The 27,751-nt window shown below is 48.5% G+C and overlaps 2 protein-coding genes across 4 annotated transcripts in view; one reads left to right on the forward strand and one right to left on the reverse strand.

Annotated features, from left to right (window-relative positions):
• EDRF1 (erythroid differentiation regulatory factor 1) overlaps positions 1-13,253 on the reverse strand; it is a 70,364-nt gene extending 57,111 nt beyond the window's left edge. The window contains exons 1-4 of one of the 3 annotated variants that reach the window (XM_069753963.1): positions 12,849-13,249; positions 10,551-10,750; positions 8,857-8,923; positions 8,519-8,644 (exon numbers count right to left, since the gene is read on the reverse strand). In XM_069753963.1, coding sequence (XP_069610064.1) covers positions 8,519-8,644; positions 8,857-8,923; positions 10,551-10,750; positions 12,849-13,148 — 693 coding nt within the window. In that variant the 5' untranslated portion in view covers positions 13,149-13,249. Of the gene's footprint in view, positions 1-8,518; positions 8,645-8,856; positions 8,924-10,550; positions 10,751-12,848 lie in introns of all 3 variants that reach the window. The other 2 variants (XM_069753961.1, XM_069753962.1) reach the window with 2 other exon arrangements.
• A 17-nt stretch (positions 13,254-13,270) lies between these two features.
• Positions 13,271-26,934, forward strand: TEX36 (testis expressed 36). The gene is made up of 4 exons (XM_069753965.1): positions 13,271-13,372; positions 15,655-15,777; positions 18,578-18,658; positions 26,595-26,934. The coding sequence occupies exons 1-4, from the start codon at positions 13,322-13,324 to the stop codon at positions 26,853-26,855; spliced, it is 516 nt and encodes a 171-aa protein (XP_069610066.1). The 5' UTR covers positions 13,271-13,321; the 3' UTR covers positions 26,856-26,934.
• The last annotated feature ends 817 nt before the right edge of the window (positions 26,935-27,751 follow it).

The following is a 27,751-nucleotide window of genomic DNA, read 5'->3' on the forward strand; positions in this document are numbered from 1 at the left end:
GGGGAGAAGGGAACTTGTACCCCCGGTGGCGTCCTAAATAATTTGATCCAGCTGGGAACCAAAGAGATGGGAACCAAAGAGATGAGAGCCCTGGAAGGGCAGACCGGTGAGGGACTTTTTTGAAGATAAGTCCGCCTGCCAGGCCTTGAGCCAAACGGTGCGGCGGATGGCAACGGCATTGCTGGAGGCCTGAGCCGCACAAGACGCGACATCCAGGGAGGCAGAGACCAGGTATTCACCGGCGTGGGAAATCTGGTTGGCAAGCTCCGCTAGTTGCACGGGGGGCGCCCGTCCAGGATACCTCGACGGAGCTCTTTGGCCCATTTGGAGATGGATTTAGAAACCCAAGTGGAAGCAAAAGCTGGGCAAATAGCCGCTGCAGCCGCTTCAAAAGCTGACTTCACAAAGGATTCTATAGTCCTATCGTTAGAGTCCTTCAGAGATGCTCCGCCGGACAGAGGAAGCACCGTGTTGGTGGACAGCCTGGACACAGGTGGATCCACCGAGGGAGAGACCGTCCAATTGGCGGTAAGTTCTGGAGAAAAGGGATATAACACACCCAGGCGTTTTCCCCTCTGAAAACGCCTAGTGGGGTTCTCTCTATCTCTGGACATGATTTCCTCGAATTCAGGATGAGGAGCAAAAAACTTGGAAGGTGGTTTGGCCCGTCTAAACGAAACCGCCTGATCTGCGGGTTCCGTAGAGGGATCCTTTATGCCACAAGATTGGTTTACTGCAACAACAGGATTTTTGGTTGCTTACCGTAAAATCTGTTTCTCGGAGCCTTCATTGGGGGACACAGGAACCATGGGTGTATGCTGCTGCCACTAGGAGGCTGACACTATGCAAATAAAAAGTTAGCTCCTCCTCTGCAGTATACACCCTACCGACAGGAAGTAGGATATTCAGTTAGTGAGAAAGCAGTAGGAGAAGCAACGTGTAAAAGAGGAATAATAATAAACTTTATTCACATAGCGCCAACAAATTCTACGGCGCTCCATAGATTAACAGTTTCAAACACTCGAAGAGTGTTCAAAGAACTCAAACGTATACAGTAAACAGAGCTGTTCAACTTGGGAGGGTGCTGTGTCCCCCAATGAAGGCTCCGAGAAACAGATTTTACGGTAAGCAACCAAAAATCCTGTTTTCTCTATCGCCTTTCATTGGGGGACACAGGAACCATGGGACGTCCCAAAGCAGTCCCTGGGGTGGGAAAAACCGACTTCCATCAGGTCCGAGGACTCACCACTGCCGCCTGCAGGATCCTTCTGCCCAGGCTGGAGTCCGCCGTAGTTCGGCGAAACGTGTGGATGGAAGACCAGGTGCCGCTTGCAAAGCCGTCAGCGATAACCCTGTGATGTACCGCACTGGAAGCGCCGACTGCCCGGGTAGAGTGAGCCTTTATCTCAGGAGGGGGCACTCTTGTTCTTGACCCGGTAAAGCTTCCAAAATTGCCGATCTGATAGAGCGAGCAATAGTCGCCATTGCCGATCTGATCGAGCGAGCAATAGTCGCCTTGGAAGTCGGCAGGCCTCTACGCACGCCATCAGGGATGGCGAAAAGAGAATCCATCTTTCGGAAAACGGCTGTGCTAGCCAGGGAGATCCTCACTGCCCTGACGAGGCCCAGCCTGTTCAACGATCACTCCAGAGGATGAATCGGAGCTGGACAAAAGGAAAGGTATAACGATGTCCTCGTTGAGGTGGAAAGATGAAAAACCACCTCGAGAAAGGAAGGAAGGCAGAGGCCTGGGACCACCTTGTCCTGGTTTAAAATCAAAAAAGGAGGTCGGCAAGAAGCGGCCGCCAAATCAAAAACGCGGCGGATCAAAAAGATGGACCTGAGAAAAGTCACCTTCCGAGATAGAACTGACAGGGAAAACTCCCTGAGAGGCTCAAAGGGGGGAACCCCTAAGCACAACCAATCCAACCTATAAATCCCATGAATCCACAGAGGCCCTGTACGGAGGGACAGCGTGGGCTACTCCTTGAAGGGAGGTCTTAACCTGTGGCTGAGAAGATAACATCTTCTGAAAGGGAAGAAGAGCGCAGGAACCTGGTCCTTTAGGGAACTAAGAGCGAAGCCCGAATCCAGCCCTGCCTGAAGGAAAACCAAATGGAAGGCAGGGAAAAAGGACATAGGTGAAAAGTGGTTGGACTCGCATCAACGAAAGTAAGCCTTCCAGGTACGATAGTAGATCCTGGAAGAAGACAAAGGCTTCCCAGCCTGGATTATAGAGTGACTCATCTGGGCCGAAAGGCCGGACGCTCTTAGAACTGTGGAGTCCACAGCCACGCCGTTAAACTGAGCGACCGATAATTCGGGTGGCAGATCGGACCCTGAGACAGCAGATCGGGTCCGCCCGGAAGACACCAGGGGTGTCCGCGGAAGATTGGCGATGTCTGCAAACTAAGACCTCCTTGGCCAATCCGGGACGATCAGAATGACCGGCACCCATCCAGCCTTGATCTTTTTCGACAGCTTGGAAAGCAAGGGAAGGCGTGGGAACCGATAGGGGAGCCCGAACTGCGACCGAGGAATGGCCAGAGAGACAACACCACTGAGAGGATCACGGGACCCTGGGCCGACCAGAGGGACCTCCTGTTCAATGGGGACGCCATGAGGTCCACCTCTGGAGTCCCCCATCGAAGAGCAATCCGATAGGAAACCTCCTGAAGTACCATTCCCCTGCCGCGAGGCCCTCGCGGCCGAGGAAGTCGGCGGCCTAAATGTCCACGCCGGGGACATGCACTGCGGAGCTCACCAGGACCGTTGCCTCTGTCCAAAGGAGGGTCCTGGAATCTCGGCCGAGGCCAGCAAACGCCGAGTCCACCCCTGGTGGTAGACATATGCACTGCTGTGTCATTGTCTGTCTGGATTCGAATTGGCAGGCTGCTGAGAATCCTTACCCAGTGAAGGAAAGACAGAAAAGATGATCCGGGACTCGAGGACATTGATCGGCAAAGGAGGCTCCTGCACCGACCAACAACCCTGAAAGAACAGGAGACAAAGCCCCGCGCCTCCGCGAGCGGACGGGCGTCCGTCGTCACCACCTGCCAGGGAACTGGAAGGAAGGATATGCTGTGAAGGATCTACTCTGGGATAAGAGAAGTGACCTCGGCCACCAGTCGAGGAACCATTTGACCTGGGAGAAAGCCGGATCGGACGATGCAGGGAGAAGACAGACCTGTACCCTGCGATAAAATAGCCTGCTGAAGAAGTCTTGAAAGAAACGGGCGAAGGGCAAACTGCTTCCGATGTTGCAACCAAACCTCCTTAGGGCCGAGAACCCTGGAGCAAGCGAACTTCCTGACAAAGGAGGGATATCCTGTCCTCGGGAAGGAAGACTCTGGTCCGACAAGTGTCGAAGAACATGCCCAGAGATACGAGACGCTGAACAAGACGGAACTTCTTCCTGTTGATGAGCCACCCGCAACGGTTAGAATGTCGGAAAAGATGGATAGACTTTCGGGAGCCTGAAACCGAAATTCCTGAGCCTCCATGAAAGTGATTACTGAACGAGGGAATATCATCCTGAAGTGTCTCCGACGAAACTTCCTGTACAGCAAATGGAGATCCGGACTGGGACGAACCTTGCTGTCCTCTGTCAGTACAGAAAGATTCGAAGAGAAGCCTGTGAACCGATGAACCATTCCTGTTCTGGGACGGGAACGTTTACCCCAGATTTAAGGAGGGAAACAATGGCTGTAAAGAAACCCGGGACTAGAGCGGGGTCTCTTGGAGGTTGGGATTTGAAGAAAACGATCCCAGGACCGTGAAATGAAGATTTTGTATCTAGAGGATACAAGTGCCCTGGCCCATGCGCCCTCTACTGAGGAGACCCAGACGTCCCTGAGGAACAGGAGACGGTTGCCCGGTCTGAGAAACGGGCTGGGGCCTAGTCGTGGGTCATGCCTAGGTGGAACTTCCAGTCCTGGACCTGGAGAATCCACCTTAGGAGTAGCAGGCACGCCAGGAAAGAGAGAGTCGAAGAATACCTTCTTCTATCTAACGTGCCAGAGGCCTCTGCTATTGCGAAGAGGAATCTGATGCCGCAAAACTACGAAAAAGGTCAAAAAGACCGAAGTAGCCGCCTAAGGGGAAGTAGGCGAGGTCTGGAGAAGGGGACTGGTGCCGCCAGTGTCGTCCTTAATAAATTTGGTCCAGCTTGGAACCGAAAAGGACGTGAACCCTGAAAAGGCAGGCTCGTAAGGGACTTCTTTGATGACTCTTGAGCCAAACAGTGCGACAGCTGGCAACAACATTACTGGACGCCTGTGCGGCAGAAGACGCGACGTCCAGGGCACAAATTATTCCCCGGCGTGAGAAATCTGGGAGGCAAGTTCCGCCAGCCGACCTGATGGAGCTCCAGCTTGAATGCCCCAACGGAGTTGTTTAGCCCCTCGGATACAGACTTCGAAACCCAAGTGGAAGCCCAAGCTGGGCATTGGGATGATTCGGCAGTTTTGAGAGCCGACTTCACGAAGGATTCCATGATCCTATCGATGGAATCTTTCAGAGCCGCCCACCGGACAGCGTAAGGACTGTGTTGGTGGCAAGTTTAGCAGCCGACGGATCCACAGGGGGAGAGGTCGTTCTCTAATGCCTCTCATTCCGGTTGGCAATGAGATCCGGAGGAAAGAGATATGAGACTCCAAGACTGTCTCTTTGAGAACGTCTGGTCGAATTCGCTCTTTCTCTGGACAGAAGCTCCTTGAATTCAGGATGAGGAGCAAATACCTTGGGAGGTAGCTTGGACCGTCTAAACGAAACCGCCTGATCTGCAGGTTTCGTAGAGGAATCTTTGATGCCACAGGTCTGATTGGTCGCTCCAATGAGGCTTTGAACCATATCCCTCATGTTAGCGATTTGGTTCGAATCCGGCCGCAAATTATCCTCCGAAGGCGTATCAGAGAATGCCTCGCCTGACTCAGGGGAGGAGGATCGGGAGGACGCCGACTGCAGAGGAGGACCGAGTGTCGAGATGGAGCGAGAAGAGGACTCAGACTGGCATTCCTGTCTGGACCTTTTTCAGCTAGCCTTGGAGGGCTCGGACGGAGCTTTCAGCGACCCGGTGGCTACTGCGGGGGTCTGCAGGGGTAACCGATCCAGCACGGACACCAGGGTTGAGACACCCGTGTTAGATTGGCCACCGATTGAGACGGAGAGGAGGCCCAGCCTGGGACTGGGGAATCACTCTCGGGCGGATCGGCTGGGGGATCCTGGGCGGTGGGCACAATCGGGTTGCTGCAGGAGTAGGAAGACGAAAATGGCCCCCTTTTTTGCCCGAGTGGATAGAGGGCAGGGGGGGGTGGGGGCAGAGGGGAGTGTCGGTCTGCAGAGCAGAACTACTCACGGTAGACGAAAAACGGGATCCGGAGGACGCTGTTCGGCTTGATAGGATGGGCCTCCGGTAAGAAGTCGTCTTTTAGGCAGGAGGGTGATATGAGCTCCTGCTGCAAATTGGACCGATCTGCGGATGTGACCGCGGTATGGGCTCCTGAGATGTGGCGACGGATGAGAGGTGCATGTAAAGGAGTCCCAAGATGGCGCCAGTGGGCGGAGAGAAGGCGGGCCGCAGTGAAAATGTCGGGCGGGAGAAAAGCCCGCCCGATGAGAGAAGAAAGGGGGAGGAGTCCGGCACCGGAAGTAGGCCCAGGCAGAAGCCGGGGCCTAAATTAGCGATCGGTGCCGGCATGGAAGGGCCGCAGCGGTGAACAGTGCGCCGCAGAAAGCGATAGGTGAGCGGCCGCCTACAGCGGCGAGAGTAGCGCAGCCGCCGGTCCAAAGCGGTGAGGCGGTCTGGCAAGCCGCCACGCTGAGGGAGGATGCGCGGCGCTGTAAGCGGCCAGAGGGACGCAGCTGCAGGGGGCCCGATTAGCGATGCGGCGGCCGTGCTGAAAAGAAATGAACAGCCGCATACAGCGGCCGGAGCAGGGAAGCCGCAGCGATGCGGCGGCTGGTAAGCCGCCGCGCTGAAAGGAAATGAACGGCCGCATACAGCGGCCGGAGCAGGGGAGCCACTGAGGGCCGCGCTAAAGCTGGGGCTGGATAGAGGGCAGGGGGGGGGGGGGGAAGCCTGCATGACCCGAGGCGGGAATGTCCCCCCCGAGCACGGCCACGCAGATAGCGTGCCCGGACAAGAAGCGGCGCGGTGTTCCGTAAAGGCAGCCGCGCCGGGACAGGGAGGCCGCATCCACGGAAGTGGCGCGGCTGAAAAGAGATGCGATTCGCATCAGAAAACCCCTAAATAGGAACCCCCTTTTTAGGATCCAGGGAAGCCACAGGGTGGGGAGGGAAAATACTCACCTAAACATCCCCCGCCGGTACTAACCTGGAAGGAATGAGACGTCCACGGAGCTGATGGACGTCCTCGTCTCCTCCGACCGACAGACTCTGGTGGGCGAGTGGGTGGGGGACGGAGCCAGGACCGGACTTCTAAGCACGCTTGTGTGCTAGGATCTTGGTCCTGGTGAGGGATCTATGAGGATACGGGGTGGCAGTACACGCCGTACTCATAGTCCACATTGTGGGACTACAGGTGTGACTGTTCACCCTGTATCCCTCCGGAAAAACCTGAAAGGAAACGACGCACATTGAGGTAGATAAGGGTCTAATGAAAGACCCGTGTCCACCTCCTACTGACACTAAGCTAAACTGAATATCCTACTTCCTGTCGGTAGGGTGTATACTGCAGAGGAGGAGCTAACTTTTTATTTGCATAGTGTCAGCCTCCTAGTGGCAGCAGCATACACCCATGGTTCCTGTGTCCCCCAATGAAAGGCGATAGAGAAAATGAGATTCTGGACCATCTCCCTCATGGTGGCGATTTGGTTAGAATCCAGCTCCGAAATATCCTCCGAGGGCGCATCAGAGAGTGCCTCGCCTGACTCAGGGGAGGAGGGTCGAGGGGACGCCGACCGCAGGGGAGGGCCGAGTGGCGAGATAGAGCGCAAAGAGGACTCAGACCCTGGACCTTTTGTGGCTTATCAAGGAGGGCTCGGGCGGCGGTTCCTGCGACCCGCTGGCCACTGCAGGGGTAACCGATCCAGCACGGACACCAGGGTTTGAGACACCCGTGTTAAATCGGCCACCGATTGAGACAGAGAGGAGGCTCATCCTGGGATGGGGGTATCACTCTCGGGCGGATCGGCCGGGGGATCCTGGGAGGTGGGAAAAATCGGGTTCCTGCAGGACTGACATAGCGGAGAGGACTGACCTGAGGGAAGTTTGCTGTTACAGGACGAACATGCAAAGTACTTGACTAAGGCAGAAGATGAGGAAGTAGGGGGACGAGAGCGGCCCCCTTTAGAGTTAGACATTTAGTAGGTCCCTGAAGAAAATGCCAGCGGGTTAGGGGACGGAGGGGCAGAGGGGGGTGTCAGTCTGCAGTGCTAGGACCGGCCAGGTCCTGTGTTAGGGTCTTGGTCCTGCAGTCAGATCTATGAGGATACGGGGTGGCAGTACACGCCGTACTCATAGTCTCTTTGTGGGAATACAGGTGTGACCGTTCACACTGTATCCCTCCAAGGTATCTGAAAGGAAACAACGCACATTGAGGTAGAAATGGGTCTAATGAAAGACCCGTGTCCACCTCCTACTGACACTAAGCTAAACTGAAGTTCTTAATGCCAGTCGGTGGGGTGTACACTGCAGAGGAGGAGCTAACTTTTTTTTGTGCATAGTGTCAGCCTCCTAGTTGCAGCAGCATACACCCATGGTTCCTGTGTCCCCCAATGAGGCGATAGAGAAAGTGTAATTCCGAAATAGTTTTTGTTTGGATGGGGGGTGTGAAGTTTTTACAGAGTTTCTTGAGCAGTAAAAATGATCTAGTAACATAATTCTTTAGGTCTGCATGATCACAATACCACATGTTTATATTATGACAGTCACTGGTGAAGTGATGGAGGGGAGATACGTGTCACTGGGCATGATGGCATCAGTGACAAAACCAGAGTAGTTTCCTCCAGCACACTACGTGTTGAGAGGTTTAAAGGGAGCGTTACATTATGGGCCGGTTTTAGTGGACCTCCATAGAGCAGGAGGGAGGGGTTCCACCATATCACCATCTTCAGTGTCCACACAGGACCCAAGTGATGTCGAGATCATGTGATCAGACACATGATGGAGGCGTCACATGGTCTGGTCTTAAATGGCTGATTGCCAGAGCTTCCAGGGTTCAGAGGTTCCTGGAGAGATAAGACTCCAGGAAGTTGTTTGCTTAATCTGAACCATGGACATTGCTGCCTATGAGCGGGTTGGTCCCCACTAGGAAAAAGGACTGTGTTTTTATTGTTTCTTTGTTTTGCCCATAGGGCTGTGTTTACTTTCCCAGTTTAATTTATGCTGCTACAATAAACCAAGCCTTTTCTTAAAAAGACAGTGTTCTAGTTATACCTCTGCGTCCAGCCGATTGAGCCGCTCTACCACAATATATACACATTTTACTGATCTTAAATACCATTTTAAAAGTCATCTAGAGAATCACTGCTCTGGCAAAATGTCATTCCTCCATTACCTGAGACGACCTCATGAAGAGCTCCTGAATGTCCAGCTCATCCAGCAGCAGAGTCTTTCCGATGCGGTGGACGGCCATACTGACATGGGACTTACTGTATGGGATCTTCAGGAGCTTCTTGATGTTCTGAAATAATAAAAAAGGGGAAAAAAAATCATGAAAAAGGATATAAAAGAATCGTCTCTCAAATATCCCTTTAGCTCCAAAAGCTGCAGATATAATGTTTATGGCTACGAGTTGTCCACCCTCCAGACACCATGGACTCCAAGCTCAGACTAGAGATTCCTTTTGCCCTGCGCCACTCACACTTACCAGGACATATCATTAGGTGCACTTACTTCAGAATCGGCCACGACATCCACTTCCTTCCCGACAGAATCAATAAAATCATACGCCATCCCAAAGCTGTAATGAGAAAGATGAGCAGTCAAGACTCCGAGCTGTTGTGGCGCCTCAGGAGGAACAAAGTCCTCTGTTTTAGTATCACTGGCAGACTATATTATACCAATAGGAACCCTTTATGTACTAAAGATAACACAGATAAAATATAGCTTTTAATTAATATACCAATTAAAACCATGCCACAAATACAACCAGATAAACACATAAAACACACAACCGTGCACTCTGGGATAACCCTGCCAAACAATACCTCTTAGTACTGCCTACCTATCAGTGGAGGTTGGCACCCTAAACACAGATACGAGATTGGCGCCCCCACTCACCGTCGGCTGTCCCTATGTCTCCTAGTATGGATCCTAATATAGGTGTCACATACAGACCAGCACTTACACTAGACAGGAAAAAGATAGGCAGACTAACTGGCTGATTGTATATATATATATATTTATGAAATAATCATATATATAAACTAGGTTTGTGACAGGGTGTATCACTGGCAGAGCCAAAATGGCCACCACCATATATGCAGGATTTCATTTTAATATTTCATAATTTAAAATAAATCTGTCAACAGGTTTTAGCTATGTAATCTGATAGCTGCATGATGTAGAGGCACAGACCATGATTTCAGCGATGTATCACTTACTAGGCTGTATTTTATGGTTTCAATAAAACCAGTGTTTTATCAGCAGGAGATTATCACTACAGGACTAGGTGTCTCGTGCCTTCTGGTCCAACCCAGCCCCCACCACAGCTTCCTGTCAATATACAGTGTACCCAGACAGCAGCCTATTAGTGGTGTGGGAGGGGTTCTACAGGGCTCAGCATTCAAGCTCTGCTAGATCTGCAGCAGAGAAAACTGTGATTCTATCACAACTGCTGCACCCGATAAACTAAGTGACACATGGCTGGAATCAGGGTCTCTGTGCCCACATCGTACTTCTGTTAGATGGGGGGTAGCAAAGTACTGCTGACAGATTCCTATAATCTTTGTAGTTTTTGCTTTTTCCTCCCCTTGTTCCAAGAGCAATAAACTACTTTCTTGTCGATATAGCAGTCGAATTTAGCACAATTTGGTGACTATATTTGACATATGGGTACCGTACAGGCTGATTAATTTTACATTTCGACAGATTAAATGTTTGCAGATGTGGCAATGCCAAATGTGTTCATTTTTTACTTATTTTAATCTTATTTTTAATGAAGTAAAAGTGTGGGGGGATTCAAACTTTATATTTTAATTTTTTTTTTCATATTCTATTTTTTTCGTCACCTTAGGAGACATGAACCTGTAATCATTTGACTGCTTTTTTGCAAATACTATAATACAAGTGTACTGCAGTATATAGACAAAACGATATTCTCCTATGAAGTCCGGCCACAGAGAAAAATGGAAGTCATGGAGGGACAGCGACAACACAAAAGCATCACGCAATAACGATTGGGGGGGGTGGATGGGACCTGGCAATAGTGTCATTTCAACTCTAATGTCCGTGATTTAAATGGTTAAATAGCAGCAATTGGAGCAAGCTCTGCAGATGTCCGCTCCATACATTGAGACCCAACATTACAGCGTTTGTTAGGAAGGGGGTTAGGATAGTCTGACCTATGGGGTTCACCAGACCGATACCTTGAAAATTGTTTGCTTTTCTTGCTATTTCCAAGAATCGTTGGCCCGAGATTGGCGTTCTCTCGCAGCCAGTTTGCCGGCGGAAGCTTTAAATCCGTTTTCTCTTGAAGGCGAGCAAATGCGGCAGCTGGTGGAGCCGAGGAGTATTTCACTATAGCCCGACTCTTGATTTCATTGCCCCCATTGGATGCCATGGATTTCTGTAATACGGAGACAGATTCAGAATGAGGATCAATGTCCGCATTTATCCAAAGCAGAAGCAACTTTACACACATAATTATACGTCTAGTAGATCAATTATTTCTTTGAAGGCATTTTTTTTTGTTACTTATATACATGTTTTAAAGCAACAACAACAAAAAATGTAATTCGGTTTCTATAAAAACCTTGCACCATTTGCTTTCTATAACCCCAGTGTTGCACTCTTGAGATTAATACTCACAAAGTTCAGCTCATGTTTGTCATAAATCAGATGACAGGAGCTCGGAAGAGAGAAAATATATAAGTGTGCCAATTTCTCAGAGCAAGCTCACTGACTTATTCTCAGTTGACTCATTCTGCAGCCAGCAATAGACATTGTAACACAGAGGCTACAGAAGGCAAACAAAGCAACCCATCAAAATATTAACCCTCTTAACATATTGCAGCCATCATATTATACGGCACTGTGTACTTACAATTGCTCATTTTACCTTTCTACCCAGCTAAATTCTTCTCTTGTCAATTAGGCATTTGACATCACGTGACCAGCTGAATCCTTCTAAGCCAGTGGTCCCCAACTCCAGGCCTCGAGGGCCGCCAACAGTGCAGGTTTTCAGGATTTCCTTAGTATTGCACAGGGGTTGGAATCATCACCTGTGCAGATGATCACATTACCACCGATGCAATACTAAAGAAATCCTGAAAACCTGCACTGTTGGCGGCCCTCGAGGCCTGGAGTTGGGGACCCCTGTTCTAAGCTCTATGTAGGAACAGGAGGTCAATTTTCACTGTAGGAGTCATGAGTCACTGAAAAAGTCCCCAGAAGGGGAAGAAAGAAGCAGCTTGGTCAGAAGATGAAGAGGGGAATGATAAATGCAGGGACAAGAGACTTCCTGTTTCTACACAAAGTTGAAAAAAAGAGAAGAATTAGATGGGTAAAAAGGCAAAACGAGCAATTGTAAGTGCACAGTGCTGTATAATAGGATGTCTGCAATATATTAAAGGGACTCTGTCACCTGAATTTGGCGGGACTGGTTTTGGGTCATATGGGCGGAGTTTTCAGGTGTTTGATTCACCCTTTCCTTACCCGCTGGCTGCATGCTGGCTGCAATATTGGATTGAAGTTCATTCTCTGTCCTCCATAGTACACGCCTGCGCAAAACAATCTTGCCTTGTGCAGGCGTGTACTATGGAGGACAGAGAATGAACTTCAATCCAATATTGCAGCCAGCATGCAGCCAGCGGGTAAGGAAAGGGTGAATCAAACACCTGAAAACTCCGCCCATATGACCCAAAACCAGTCCCGCCAAATTGAGGTGACAGGTTCCCTTTAAGAGGATAAAAACTTCAGAGTCAAACATCCACGGCTGAGATCATATGGCCCATGCCTGATGCATGTAGGTCGGACAGCATCTATCAGCTGTCTGGTTCCCTTTAATAAACACCACAAGAACTTTACCCAAACCCCAATCACCATTGACCAGTTTAAAGTAACTACATATAAAAGCCAGAAGTCTGTGGACAGAGCGTTATACACAAGAAGGAACTGGAAAAGATTCAGAACATATTTAATTCATTGAAATTATTGGTACAGTTTGCATAGGAGTCCAGTGGGCGGTCCTACTAGTGATTGACAGCTCTCTCTGCATGCACGGTCATACTGGGAAGCCTGTCAGTCACTAGCCGGGCCGCCCCCTGGACTCATACAAATGCTGGTGGGGTTGCGCTGATGAAATTTAAAAAATAAATTTATCATTGAGCAGCATCTAATTAATGGCGGATATGGGGGACGCGGAGGATTTACTGAAAATTACATGTTTGGATAAATTTTTAAAAAAAACAAGACGACAAGAGCGATTTCAAGAGTTGAAAAATCAAAAAAGAAGCAAAAATACAAATAAAATAAAATAAAATAAATGAAATAAACAGCGCACGGAAAAAAAGAAAATAAAATAAATACAGTCTGTGGGGAAAAAAACAGAAATAGCATGAAAAATAAGCACAAAAAAAAGCAAGTTAAAGGGGTGACATTGGGGGTCCATGCACTGCTGTGAGGGGCTGCACACACCGTCCACAGCTGCCGCCTGCACTCATTACCTGTTCCGTCCCTTCCTCACAGGGGGGCGCCATCACGTCTTCGCCCCCGCCGAGCTCTGCACCCCCCTCCATCACGGCACCATCCACCACGCACCGTCCTGTCACCACAAACTTCCAGCCCCGGTGTCTCCAATCAACCGGAAGTAGCTCTGTCCTAACCCCGCCCGCCGCAAGCAGGAAAACACTGGACTGGAGGACCTGGTCACCATAGAGTGTGGTAAGACGGCGACTAGAACGGCCTGCATTTACCATAGAGATGAGACCTCCAGGATAGACGGGAACCCTACATTTACCATGCATTTGTCTTCTCTTTGCTCCGCTGGGCTACGACAAAATGGCGCCGAATCCTTTGACACATTTGTAAATTAAGTTATTCTTTTGAAACCGGAAGTAGAGTGTGGGAACATGGTTGCTATGGTAACATGTAAGCTTTAAGTGCTCAAAGAGTGCAGTGTGATCAGAACAGGGGAATAATGCCTAAAGGACGGCTGTGCAATCCTTCCAAAAATAAGGAGGGAATCTGGGTAAGACATTCTGATTACTGCTGTTGTTATCCCTTTCATGTAACTCTTTACCTACCTGCAAGGTTTTTTTTTGTCTTTTTTTTTTTTTTTTGCTTTGCTTTTTTTTTTTTTTTGCATAGCTGCACCAGGACTTGCTTTATTTTTCTTTTGCAGGAAAGCATTTTTCTTACCTTTCTCTATTCATATTTTTGCATTTTTTATTATTAATTATTGTTATTATTATTACACGATGAATTATTTTCTTCTTTTGCAGTTATTTTTTTTTTTTACTTTTTTTCCACTTTTGTTTCTTATTCTTCCTCTTCCAAGTGCTCTAAGTTTTTCTTTTTTTACATAGCCATATGCGGGTTTGTTTTTTTCTTTCTTTTTTCGTGCAGGATTTTTTTTTTCCCTCTTTGCACTTTTGTTTTTTCCTGCCCCTCTTCCAAAAACCATAACTTTTTTATTTTTTTTTTTTTTTTTTCCTATCCATACCTTTATGAGGCCTTTTTTTTTCTTTATGGAATGACTTGTAGCTTTGTCTGACACCATAAAGGTGTTCTGAGAATCCGAAGAAAAAAAAATTCCACCAAAGAATATTTTTTTACCCTTTTCTTGAAATATTTCCATTGTTGCAATCTTTTTTTTCCCGTTCAGAGATGTCCTATTAAACCCTCCACGTGTGACATTCGCCCTAGATCCAGGATGGATGTTGGGAAGGGTCTAAGTCCTCATTCACACATCAGTATTTTTTGCATCAGTATTTCATCAGTGTGAATGAGGCCTAGAACGTTATTTTTTTTTTCCTGCCGTTTTTCTCATTTTATCTGTTCCTGGGAAAGGTGAGTGACAACTAATTAGGCGATCGTTCCAGCGTCAACAGAAGTTGTCACCCAGCATTTCAGACATTTTGTGGCAGGATCTGTGACCACCTCCTGTGAGAGATGGAGATTGGTAACACCGATTGTCACCCGACTGATTGTCACCCGGATTTCCCGGAATCAGATATGGCTGCAGTGAATTTTCAGACCGTGTTCACACTTATCACAATTGCTGCCGTCTTTCTGCTACTTTCTTTTTTCCTGCAGGTGTCCGTACCAGGATATGAAATAATCTTCTCCGATTATTGTGTTTTCGCTGCACCTTTATTTAATACAGATTCGAAGAAATATTTTTAAAGGCATTTTTTTTTAATACAGAAAAACTTTGATTCTGCCCTTAAAAAAAATTAACTTTTTTTCCAGACTCCATAGAAGCCTACAGAGAAGAAAATGCACAAATAACCCTCACAGTGGAAAAGCGTCTTTAGACCTACAATGTGCGGAAGTTTTCATGAAATCACTTCCTCTTTGGAGGGTGGAGAAAAAAGAAAGACGCAGTATTTATTCTATGTCTGAACGTGGCCTTAGGACATGGTCAGTATTTGTAGCCAAAACCAGGAGTGGGTGATAAATACAGAAGTGGTGCATATGGTTCTATTATACTTTTCCTCTGATTGTTTCACTCCTGGTTTTGGCTACAAATACTGATGTAAATTACTGACCAAATACTGATAGTGTGAACGTGGCCATGGACGTTGTCTCCTTTCAGTAAATACCAATCACTGGTTGTGATAAACTAACTGTTTGGGTTTTTTTTACTCCCCCTCCCCAGGTCCAGCATTCAGTCTCCACCGCTTCCACCAGTATCTGTTATTGTCTGCAGCGCTGAGAAGACAGAACAGCTACTAAACTCACTGATTGGCTGCAGCACTGACAAAGTGACGTCAGCAGCACTGCAGAAAATATAGACACCAGCAGCAGCGGTGGAGACTCAGCGTAGTTTATGTACAGAATAGTTTAGGAGTCATCAATAAATATATATATATATATATATATACATATATATATATATATATATATATATATATATATACATATATATATATATATATATACATATATATATATACATATACATATATATATATATATATATATATATATATATATACATATATATATATATATATATACATATACATATATATATACATATACATATATATATACATATACATATATATATACATATACATATATATATACATATACATATATATATACATATACATATATATACATATATATATACATATATATACATATATATACATATATATATATATAGATATATTTATATATATATATTTATATATATATATATATATATTTTTTTTTTTTTTTTTTTTTAAGGGGGACAACCCCTTTAACAAGGCAGCAGAGGACGATTGGTTCAGCTTCTGCATGATTGTATTTTTGCAGTTCCCCCACATTGATGTCAATAATAAGATACCGCTGACCAGCACCCAGGAAATGTTCTACCGAACAAGAACAGCGTCATGGAGAGAGGGCCGCCTGCCGCATCTGTGTACCACCTGTAACCAGGTGAGAGCCCCATCGTATATCAGTCATGTCTCCTCCCCCATGTCAGTACCCACGCGGGGAGAGACCTGTCAATCAAGCAGATCTGAGCGGGGAGAAGCCGGCAGGCATTGTCCGGTGACTTGTCTTCTAGGTCCGGACTCTTGTTTTATGTATAGTATTATTGCATTTGTGCCTTTTTTTTTGTCCAGTTTCTGGTATTTTGTGCATTTTATTTTGCGCCTTATTTTAGTTTATTTGAATTCATTCTTTTCTAATTCATTTACACGATTTTTTTTTAAAGTTTATTTTATATGTGTTCGCCTGTTTTTGTTTTTTTTTCCTGTTTGCCATTGTAGTTGTAGTTTGGAGTTTCATCAATTGTGACTTTTTAAGAAATTGCCCCTTGTTGCTAACATACGCCAGTCCTCCCCTGGAGTGACTTCATGTATGCCTGAAATTTTTTATTTTGTTCAGTACAAAAATTCCTGGACTGCATGTGTCTTTAAGAATTTGGTGCAAAAAATTTAAAAATCATCGTTACTTAAAAAAATAAAACAAAACAAATGAAATAATGAATCAGGCCCTATGAGGTGTTTTTTTTAAACTATACTTACTGTATATAGAGGTGTTAGTAGTAGTGATGAGCGAGTGTACTTGTTGCTCGTTTGACCTCTGAGTATTTGTTAGTGTTCGGAGATTAAGTTTTCATCGCCTCAGCTGAATGATTTACAGCTACTGGCCAGGCTGAGTACATGTGGGGGTTGCCTGGTTGCTAGGGAATTCCCACATGTACTCAGGCTGGATAGTAGCTATAAAATCATTCAGCTGAGGCGATGAAAACTAAATCTCCGAACACTAAGGCTGCCGTCACACTATCAGTATTTGGTCAGTATTTTACATCAGTATTTGGAAGCCAAAACCAGGAGTGGAACAAATAGAAGAAAAGTATAATAGAAACATATGCACCACTTCTGCATTTATCACCCACTCCTGGTTTTGGATTACAAATACTGATGTAAAATACTGACCAAATACTGTGACAGCAGCCTTACAAATACTTGGAGATCACCAAAGCAATGAGTATTTTCGCTCATCACTAGTTATCAGTCATTGTACAGGAGGGGGAGGTGAGCTGTGATCTCACAGATTGTGAATAGTGGAGCCAGTCATATTGTATTTATACACATTCATTGTCTCATTATCATCACTGACAGGATAACAGTGACATAATTCTGTCTGTGATGATAATGAGATTGCTGGTAAGTCTTCTCTACAAAACAGAAAGTATGAGTGTAGTAGTAGTAGGTCTAGTGGTCAGATTTTTTTTTTTATAGTGGTATGGAAAACTGAGGAAAAAAATGAAGTATAAAAACCTGATTGAAATAATAAGTACTTTTTTGTGTTTTGTTATAACACATTCCTTTTTAGGGCGCAGTCAGAAGGACGTATCACTTCCGTGAGGATCGCATCACAATCCTCAGACTGGTCATCTGCTCTCCTCACCTGAGTGTTGTAGCATGTATTTCCTTGCAGCTGTCACGGTCAGGTCAGGAGAGCCGCCGGCCAGTCCAAGAACTGCGATGAGATCCTCTCGTGAGTAATTCGGCCTTAGGCCGGGGGTCACACTTGCGAGTGCAATACGAGACTCTCGCATCAATACCCGGCACTCAGGACCGGAGCGTTCAGCTGTATAGAAATACATGCAGCCTCACCCTCCGGTCCCGAGTGCCGGGTATTGATTCGAGAGACTCGCATTGCACTCGCAGTTGTGACCCCGGCCTTAGACTGACATACGACTCTCCATAGTCTCGCTCTTTTATATATGAAGCTGTCATGCAATCTTCTTCATGTATCCTGATGCCTAATAACAAGTCTGTGCAGTATGAAGTGGAAGATTCTTGTATACACCGACCTTCCTGTGATCACTTCAGTATCTGTTTAGTGACCCACCACCAGAAGAAAAGTGTAATCAAGTGAAGAAGGCTACAAGTATGCTTTATAGCACCAAGCTCCAATATAACCTACAATAAATATGCTGATTTTACTTATAGTGTAACCATCTTTTTCATTCTTAATTAATAAATCAATTGTACCCCTGAAAATAAACTTTTGGAATAACTCTTATCAGGGGAAATCTGCTTCTATAACCTCCAGGAGTGATCAATCATTGTAAATTCACAGGTAAAATCTGTGTTCTGCAAAGACAAATTTTCCATTTACTAAGATAAATGACCTTTGGTGCTTGTAAAGTTCTACGGCGGAGAGGGAGGCAGACACAAACATTCTGCTGCAATTTCTCCATAGCATTTTATGAGCTCCAAATGTCATCTATCTAAATAATGGGAAAGTCTGTATTCAATGAAGACACATTTAGCCCCTGAATTGAGAATTTTCACAGTGGTCGGATGACACGGCCACATCATCATAAATAAAACATCGCTAGGGTCCGGTGCATGCTGTCGAAGGACCAAACTATATATAAAAAATAAAATGCCTCTGCAGATATACCAGGCATGACAACACTTAGTCATGTGCCCTGAAGGCTTCTGCTCTGCAGCTTACTGATTTCAGCTCTGTATTATGAACGCAGCTCTGGAATATCACACAGCTCGGGAACAGCGCGTTATAAGAACTATAACGTATTAGTAAAAATGACTCAACTTTATTTTTATATTATGATCTTGAAACAACGAATTGGCTTTTTTTTTAAACCAAATACGGAGGACACGTTCCAACAAACAAAATATTTTAAAATCAGGAGTTCTTTATCATAGTCTGTGAAGGGAAGGAGCACGGTCTTCACCAAATTATTTCATTACAGAATGACCTGCAATATGGCTTCCCCTTCTCTGCACATGACAACAGAAACCTCACGCAGGGCGCAGGAGAATACCTGGACTCCGTAAGTACAGGATATTTAAAGGGATTTTCTACCACTGATCCAATTTCTTTTTTCTCTTTTAAATAGCACACTCACCTTACCAGACCCCGTCACTCCTTCTATTAACACTTCACGTGCATACATTTACTATATAGGAGCAAATAAAACAGGATTTTTGGTTGCTTACCGTAAAATCTGTTTCTTGAAGCCTCCATTGGGGGACACAGGAACCATGGGTGTATGCTGCTGCCACTAGGAGGCTGACACTATGCAAATAAAAAAGTTAGCTCCTCCTCTGCAGTATACACCCCACCGACTGGCATTATACTCTTCAGTTAGTGAGAAAGCAGTAGGAGATAAGTAGCAAGGTTGAAAACCATAACCACAAACTTGAGAACTGTAAACGTGAGAACAGTCATAGAACAGAAGAATTGGGAGGGAGCTGTGTCCCCCAATGGAGGCTTCAAGAAACAGATTTTACGGTAAGCAACCAAAAATCCTGTTTTCTTTATCGCCTCTCATTGGGGGACACAGGAACCATGGGACGTCCCAAAGCAGTCCCTAGGGCGGGAAAAACAGACTTCCATTAGGTCAGAGGACTCACCACTGCCGCCTGCAAGATCCTTCTGCCTAGGCTGGCGTCCGCAGAAGCGTAGGTATGGACCTTGTAAAATTTGGCGAACGTGTGGACGGAAGACCAAGTTGCCGCTTTGCAAAGCTGTTAGGCGGAAGCCCTGTGGTGCACCGCCCAGGAGGCGCCCACTGCCCGGGTAGAGTGAGCCTTAATCCCAGGAGGGGGCACTCTGTTCTTGACCCGGTAAGCCTCCAAAAATTGCCATTCTGATCCAGCGAGCAATAGTCGCTTTAGAAGTCGGCTGGCCTCTGCGCGTGCCATCAGGAATGACGAAAAAGGAATCCGTCTTCTGGAAAGTGGACGTTCTATCCCAGTAGATCCTCTCTGCCCTGACGAGGTCCAGCCTGTTCAACGATCACTCCAGGGGATGAGCCGGAGCTGGACAAAAGGAAGGTAGAACGATGACCTCGTTGAGGTGGAAAACCACCTTAGGAAGGCAGGAAGGCGGAGGCATGAAGACCGCCTTGTCCTGGTGAATGTCCAAGTACGGAGGTCAGCAGGACAGGGCCGCCAACTCGGAAAAGCGGCAGATAAAGGTGATGGCCACAAGAAAGGCCACCCTCAAAGATAGAACCGACAGGGGAAACTCCTTGAGAGGCTCAAAGGGGGAAACCCTCAGAACGTCCAGAACCAGGTTTAAATCCCATGAAACCACGGGGGCCCTGTACGGAGGGACAGCGTGGGCTACTCCTTGAAGGAAGGTCTTAACCTGTGGCCGAAAAGCTACAGTCTTCTGAAAGAGGATGGAAGACGCAGAGACCTGGCCCTTCCGGGAACTAAGAGCCAGGCCCGAATCCAGTCCTGCCTGAAGGAAGGCCAAAATGGAAGGCAGGGAAAAGGACATAGGTGAAAAGCAGTTGGACTAGCACCAACGAAGGTAAGCCTTCCAGGTACGATAGTAGATCCTGGAAGATGAAAGCTTCCGAGCTTGAATCACGGTGTGAATCACCCGGTCCGAAAGGCCGGACGCTCTTAGAACTGCGGTCTCAACAGCCACGCCGTTAAACTGAGCGACCGAGAATTCGGGTGGCAGATCGGACCCTGAGACAGCAGATCGTGCCTGTTGGAAGGCGCCAGGGAGCGTCCGCAAGAAGATTGACGAGCTCCGCAAACCAAGCTCTCCTGGACCAATCCGGGGCGATCAGAATGACCGGCACCTTTTCCACTTTGATCTTTTTCAACAGTTTGGGAAGTAATGGAAGGGGTGGGAACAGGTAGGGCAGCACGAACTGTGACCCAGGAATGGCCAGAGCAATGACGCCCACTGCAAGAGGATCACGAGACCTGGAGATGAACTGCAGAATCTTCCTGTTCATTCAAGACGCCGAGAGATCCACGTCCGGAGTCCCCCATCGAAGAAAAATCTTGATGGAAGACCTCCGGATGCAAAGACCATTCCCCTGCCGCGAGGCCCTCGCGGCTGAGGAAGTCGGCGGCCCAATTGTCCACGCCGGGGATATGCCCCGTGGATAACACCGGAGCCGTCGTCTCTGCCCAAAGCAGGATCTCGGATACCTCAGCAAGGGCCAAGGAGCACAGAGTCCCCCCCTTGATGGTTGACATATGCCACAGCGGTGGCGTTGTCAGTCTGGATCCGGATAGGCAGACCCCCTGAGAATCCTTTCCCAGTGGTGGAGGGACAGAAAAAGGTGGCCCGAATCTCGAGGACATTGATCGGCAGAGACGACCCCTGCGCCGACCAACGGCCCTGAACCGTGCGGTGGCGAAAAACCGCACCCCAGCCGAGGAGGCTGGCGTCCGTCGTCACCACTTCCCAGGAACTGGAAAGAAGGACCTGCCCTGGGAGATGAGAGGTGACATCAGCCACCAGTTGAGAGACCGTTTGACCCGAGAAGAGTCGGATCGGACGGACCAGGGCGAAGACAGACCTGTCACACTGAGACAGAATGGCATGCTGAAAGGGTCGCGAATGAAATTGGGCGAAGGGAATCGCTTCCAATGATGATACCATCCTCCCCAGAACCTTCATGGCCGATCGGAGGGAGGGAGGCCGAGGACCCTGGAGCAAGCGTATGTCCCGACATAGAGAGGATCTCTTGTCTTTGGGAAGGAAGACTTTGGTCTAACAAATGTCGAAGAGCATGCCCAGAAAAATGATGCGCTGAGAAGGAATAAGGCAGGACTTCTTCCGGTTGACCAGCCACCCGAAACGGCTAGGGTGTCGAGAACGACGGACAGACTTTCGTGAGCCTGAGAAAAGGGCAGAGCCTTGATGAGGATGTCGTCGAGGAATGGAAAAAGGACCAGGCCTCTGACTCTGAAGATGGCCAACAGCGCCACCATGATCTTCGTGAATACCCTTGGAGCGGTTGTGGGACCGAACGGCAGGGCAACGGATTGAAAATGTACCGGGAGCACCGCAAAGCGCAGGAATCGGTGACGTCCAGGAAATATCGGGACATGGAGGTAGGCGTCCTGAATATCTATGGAACACAGAAATTCTTGAGCCTGCATGGGAGCAATTATTGAACGAAGGGATTCCATCCCGAAGTGTCTCAGACGAACTCTCCTGTTCAGTAATCTGAGGTCCAGAATGGGGCGAACCTTGCCGTCTTTTTTTTTTTTTTTTTTTTTTTTTTTTTTTGATACCACAAAAAGGTTCGAGTAGAAACCTGTGAACCGTTCCTTTCCTGGGACGGGAACGATTTCCCCGGCTTTGAGAAGAGAAGCGATGGCTGCGAGGAAACCCGGAACTAGAGCGGGATCTCTGGGAGGTCGGGATTCGAAGAAACGATCCCGGGGTCGTGAAAACAAACTCTATCTTGTATCCCGAGGATACAACTTTCCTGACCCATGCATCCTCTACTGCGGAGGTGCAGACGTCCCTGAAAAAGAGAAGACGGCCACCCAACCTGGGAGGTGGGTTGGAGTCTTGTCAGAGTCATGCTGAGGTGGATCTTCCAGTCCTGGCCTGGAGGATCTACCCGGGGAGTAGCGAGGACGCCAGGACGGAGTGGGCCTAAAGGGCACCGCTTTCTTCTCTTGACGTGCCTGTGGACTCTGGTGCTGCTGAGAAAAGGAGGTTGGTGCCGTAAGGCGATGAAAAAGGCCGAAAAGACCAAAACTGTCGTCTAGGAGGAGGGCGACGAGGATTAGCCTGGGGGAGAGGGGACTTGTACCCCCGGTGGCGTCCTTAATGATTTGGTCCAGCTTGGAACCAAAGAGATGTGAGCCCTGAAAGGAGAGACTGGTGCGGGACTTTTTGGAACATAAGTCTGCCCCCCAGGCCTTGAGCCAAAACGGTCCGGCGGATGGTAACGGCATTGCTGGACGCCTGAGCCGCACAAGATGCGGCATCCAGAGAGACGGAGACCAGGTATTCACTCGCGTGGGAAATCTGGATGGCAAACTCCGCCAGTTGCTCAGGAGGCGCTCTGTCCAGGATATCTCGACGGAGCTCTTTGGCCCATTTGGAAAGGGATTTCGAAACCCAGGTGGAAGCAAAAACTGGGCATTTGAAGCGGCTGCAGCTGCCTCAAAGGCTGACTTCGCAAAGGACTCTATAACTATCGTTAAAGTCCTTCAGGGCTGCTCCGCCGGACAGTGGAAGCACCGTGTTGGTGGAGAGCCTGGAAACGGGGATCCACCGAGGGGGAGACCGTCCAATTGGCAGTAAGTTCTGGAGAAAAACTTAGGTGGTATAGCCCGTCTAAACGAAACCGCCTGATCTGCGGGTTCCGTAGAGGGATCCATAATGCCACAGGTTTGGTTTATAGCTCCAATGAGATTCTGGACCATATCCCTCATGGTGGCGATTTGGTTAGAATCCAGCTCCGAAATGTCCTCCGAGGGCTCATCAGATAACGCCTCGCCTGATTCAGGGGAGAAGGATCGGGAGGACGCCGACCGCAGAGGAGGACCGTGTGGCGAGATGGAGCGAGAAGAGGACTCAGACCGATGTTCCTGTCTGGACCTTTTGCGGCTTATCAAGGAGGGCTCGGGCGGAGGCTCCTGCAACCCGCTGGCCACTGTGGGGGCTGCGGAGGTTTTGAGACACCCGCATTAGATCGGCCACCGATTGAGACAGAGAGAAAACCCAGCCTGGGATGGGGGTATCACTCTCAGGCGGACCGGCCGGAGGATCCTGGGCGGTGGGAACAATCGGGTTGCTGCAGGCCTGACAGAGCGGAGAGGCAGAAGAGGATGAAGTAGGAGGAAGAGAGCGGCCCCCTTTAGAGTTAGCCATTTTAGAGAGGTCCGTGAAGAAAATGCAAGAGGGTTAGGGGACAGAGGGGAGTGTCAGTCTGCAATTGCAGAACTACTCACGGCAGACGGATTGCGGAGTGAAGCTGACCAGCTTGATGCATGGACCTCTGGCGAGAAGTGGACCCTTAGGCAGGAGGGTGGAATGGCCTCCTGGCGCAATTTTGCCGATCTGCGGCTGTCTTGTATCCTGTGTGGAGGAGAGGGCTCGTGGCTAGGGAGTCCCAAGATGGCGCTGATGGGCAGGGAAAAGAGGCGGTGCCTCAGTGCAATTGTCGGGCGGGAGAAAAGCCCGCCCGATGAAAGAGGGAAGGGGGCGGAGCCCGCCACCGGAAGTAGGCCCGGGCAGAAGCCGGGGCCTAAATTAGGAATAGGAGACCGGCGGAGAAGGGCCGCGGCGTAGGCACAGTGCGCCGCATGGAGGAAGCGATGCGGCAGGTGAGCGACCGTTAACAGCGGCCGCATGCCCAAGCAGTGTGGCGACCTGGCAGGCCGCCACGCTGAGGGAGAAGGAACGGCCGCTTACCGTGGCCGGATAGTAGTGGTGGAGAAATGCGGTGGCTGTCAGAGCCCCCGCGCTGATGAAAAGGAGTGGCCGCTGTAGGAGCAGGGAGAACGCCGGGGGCCAAAGCGATGTGGCGGCTGGCAAAGCCGCCGCGCTCAGAGGAAAGGAACGGACGCTTACAGCGCCGGAGCAGGGAAGCCGCAGGGGCCCGAAGCGGTGTGGCACGGCCGCGCTTTTAAGGAGGCCGCTGAGAGCACAGCGCAGTGACAGATAATAAGCGGCGCGGTAGACCGAAAAGGCAGCCGCGCCGGAACTAGGAGAGAGGGCGGCCGCAGCCGAATAGGCGCGGCGGCTGGGAACAAATGTGACCCACATAATGAACCCCTTAACAGGCACCCCCTTTTTGAGGATACAGGGCCGCAGAAAAAAATAATAAATAAAAAATACTCACCTTAGACATCCCACGCCGGTACTAACCTGGAAAAAATGAGACGTCCAGGGAGCTGATGGACGTCCTCGTCTCCGCAACCGACAGGCTCTGGTGGGCGAGTGGGTGGGGGACGGAGCCAGGACCGAACTTCTAAGCACGCTGGTGTGCTAGGATCTTGGTCCTGGTGAGGGATCTATGAGGATACGGGGTGGCAGTACACGCCGTACTCATAGTCCGCATTGTGGGAGTACAGGTGTGACTGCTCACCCTGTATCCCTCCGGAAAAACCTGAAAAGAAACGACGCACATTGAGGTAGATAAGGGTCTAAAGAAAGACCCGTGTCCACCTCCTACTGACACTAAGCTAAACTGAAGCGTATAATGCCAGTCGGTGGGGTGTATACTGCAGAGGAGGAGCTAACTTTTTTATTTGCATAGTGTCAGCCTCCTAGTGGCAGCAGCATACACCCATGGTTCCTGTGTCCCCCAATGAGAGGCGATAAAGAAATATCACTATACAGTTATCTGTAACAAACCTGCTGCATACATTAGTGGCACGCCTCCACGAATACTGTAGGTACACAGCCCCTTAATTCTCATGCACTCAATGTAATAATGCATTAAAAATAAGCTGTATGCCCCACTGCTATTCTGCTCCTCGTGCCTTATAAAGGTCTCACACGGAAGTCCCCTGGCGATGGTGTTCTCATATGGGTAAGTTAGTGATGTCCCAAAAGTGTCTCGGCTACATATGTTTCCTTTGTGATCACAACTGTGTTTCTATAAGGTGAGCATCTGTGACATCACAAGTGAATTTCTGGGAGGGGTCTTGATATGGTGCCAAAAGTTTGATTTAGTCAAGTGCAGAGTTATGACATCATAAGTGGGCATCGGTCAGTTCGCCTGCTGTGACATCACAAGTGGGCATCGGTCAGTTCGCCTGCTGTGACATCACAAGTGCACATCGGTCAGTTCACCTGCTGTGACATCACAAGTGCACATCGGTCAGTTCGCCTGCTGTGACATCACAAGTGGGCATCGGTCAGTTCGCCTGCTGTGACATCACAAGTGGGCATCGGTCAGTTCGCCTGCTGTAACATCGTAAGTGGGCATTGGTCAGTTTGCCTGCTGTGACATCACAAGTGGGCATCGGACAGTTCGCCTGCTGTGACATCACAAGTGGGCATTGGTCAGTTTGACTGCTGACATCACAAGTGGGCATCGGACAGTTCGCCTGCTGTGACATCACAAGTGGGCATCGGACAGTTCGCCTGCTGTGACATCACAAGTGGGCATCGGTCAGTTCGCCTGCTGTAACATCGTAAGTGGGCTTCGGTCAGTTTGCCTGCTGTGACATCACAAGTGGGCATCGGTCAGTTCGCCTGCTGTAACATCGTAAGTGGGCATTGGTCAGTTTGCCTGCTGTGACATCACAAGTGGGCATCGGACAGTTCGCCTGCTGTGACATCACAAGTGGGCATTGGTCAGTTTGACTGCTGACATCACAAGTGGGCATCGGACAGTTCGCCTGCTGTGACATCACAAGTGGGCATCGGACAGTTCGCCTGCTGTGACATCACAAGTGGGCATCGGTCAGTTTGCCCGCTGTGACATCACAAGTGGGCATCGGTCAGTTCGCCTGCTGTGACATCAGAAGTGGGCACTGGTCAGTTTGGCTGCTGTGACATCACAAGTGGGCATCGGTCAGTTTGCCTGCTGTAACCTCGTAAGTGGGCATTGGTCAGTTTGCCTGCTGTGACATCACAAGTGGGCATCGGTCAGTTCGCCTGCTGTGACATCAGAAGTGGGCACTGGTCAGTTTGGCTGCTGTGACATCACCGATGGGTTATAGTCAGGTCAATACTGTGACCTCACAATTAGTTTGCCGTCGTGTCTTCCCGGCAGGCCGACAAAGACCTGTATCCTGGAGATTGTACATGTCCTCTACTGGTGGGCAAACTTCTCACAGTGTTCATATGTCTCCGTAATCGCATCTTATGTTGTTGCGTCTGCAGAGAAACCTTGCTGTTATGAAGTCTTGTGATCACAGCAGCCTCAGCACTAATTTAGTCTCCATTGTATTAAGGAGGGAAAAGGGGGAAGAGTACAGAAATGAACCAAACAACGAGGCTGTTCATCTTAAATTTCTTTCTTCAATATTTAGGGTCTTGGACGAAAGAAAATGCAAATGGAGCGCAGACAGCACAGCTCTCGAAATTTTAACCTTTCGTGCCACGAGCAACCACCCAGAGCCACAAGGCAGTGTGACGGTTTTACCATTTACCAAACAACCTATAGAGGAAGACAAGAGAAGGAGCAGCCGGTCTGCAAAAGATACCCCAAACACCACAATGAGCGGTCCGCCTACATAAAGGACCTGCCCGAGAACCATTTTATGTGGTTTGCCGATTACCGCAAGGTTTAGTGGTGGTGCTACTTTCAGTAATGTGATATCCTGCTGTACAACAAGTAGATAAAAATATTGGAAAATGATCAAATGTATAATAAACTATATACAACTTATGGGTGATGCTAACCTGTGGGACTCTGGTCTAGGTGCTAGACATAGGGCCGGTAGAAATGTTTTGTACACTTGGCATAGACTATACAGCCTCCACCTATTGCTTTTAATTTGGAGCATATAGAAATACCCACTCGTAGGCACATGCGCTGTTTGCCATTGCGGATATCCAAACCATTGCAGGATGACTCTTTAAATCATGTTCTCAAGTTGACATCTTTCTTAAATTCCCATGAGAAACTTTCACAAACTTCATTTAAAGAAGTTTTCCAAAACCTTAATTTGGATGGAGCTATCAGATAGGCAAAGGTCAGACTCTGGTACATGCACCAATCAGATAATTAAGGGTGTAAAGAAGTGGTAAAACCCCTTAATTTTTTTTGTAACAATCATGGTCCTGCAAGGTCTGTCCCATCTAACTGAATAGGAGAGAGCGTGCAGTACCATGTACAACCAGTGCGGCTGTGATCTCTGGTGTCTGATGGAGGAGACTGGGTTTGGTGAATGCCAGGAGAACGTTACCCGCCTGACTGCATTGTGCCCGCTGTACAGCTTGGTTCAGGAGGGATAAAGCCTTGGGCTTGGTTTTCTTTCAATTATTGTTTGAGGGATTTTCATCCATTCTTCCAGTTCTGTGAGATTCCTGGGGCGTCTTGCATCCTCTGCTATTCTGAGGGCTAGCCACAGATTTTCAATGATGTTCAGATCAGGAGACTGAGGGCCATTGTAAAACCTTCAGCTTGCACCTTTTGAGGTCATCTATTGTGGATTTTGATGCGTGTTTAGGATCATTGTCCATT

Source organism: Ranitomeya imitator, chromosome 2, assembly GCF_032444005.1.
Source record: "Ranitomeya imitator isolate aRanImi1 chromosome 2, aRanImi1.pri, whole genome shotgun sequence".
In the NCBI taxonomy this organism is placed as follows: domain Eukaryota; kingdom Metazoa; phylum Chordata; class Amphibia; order Anura; family Dendrobatidae; genus Ranitomeya; species Ranitomeya imitator.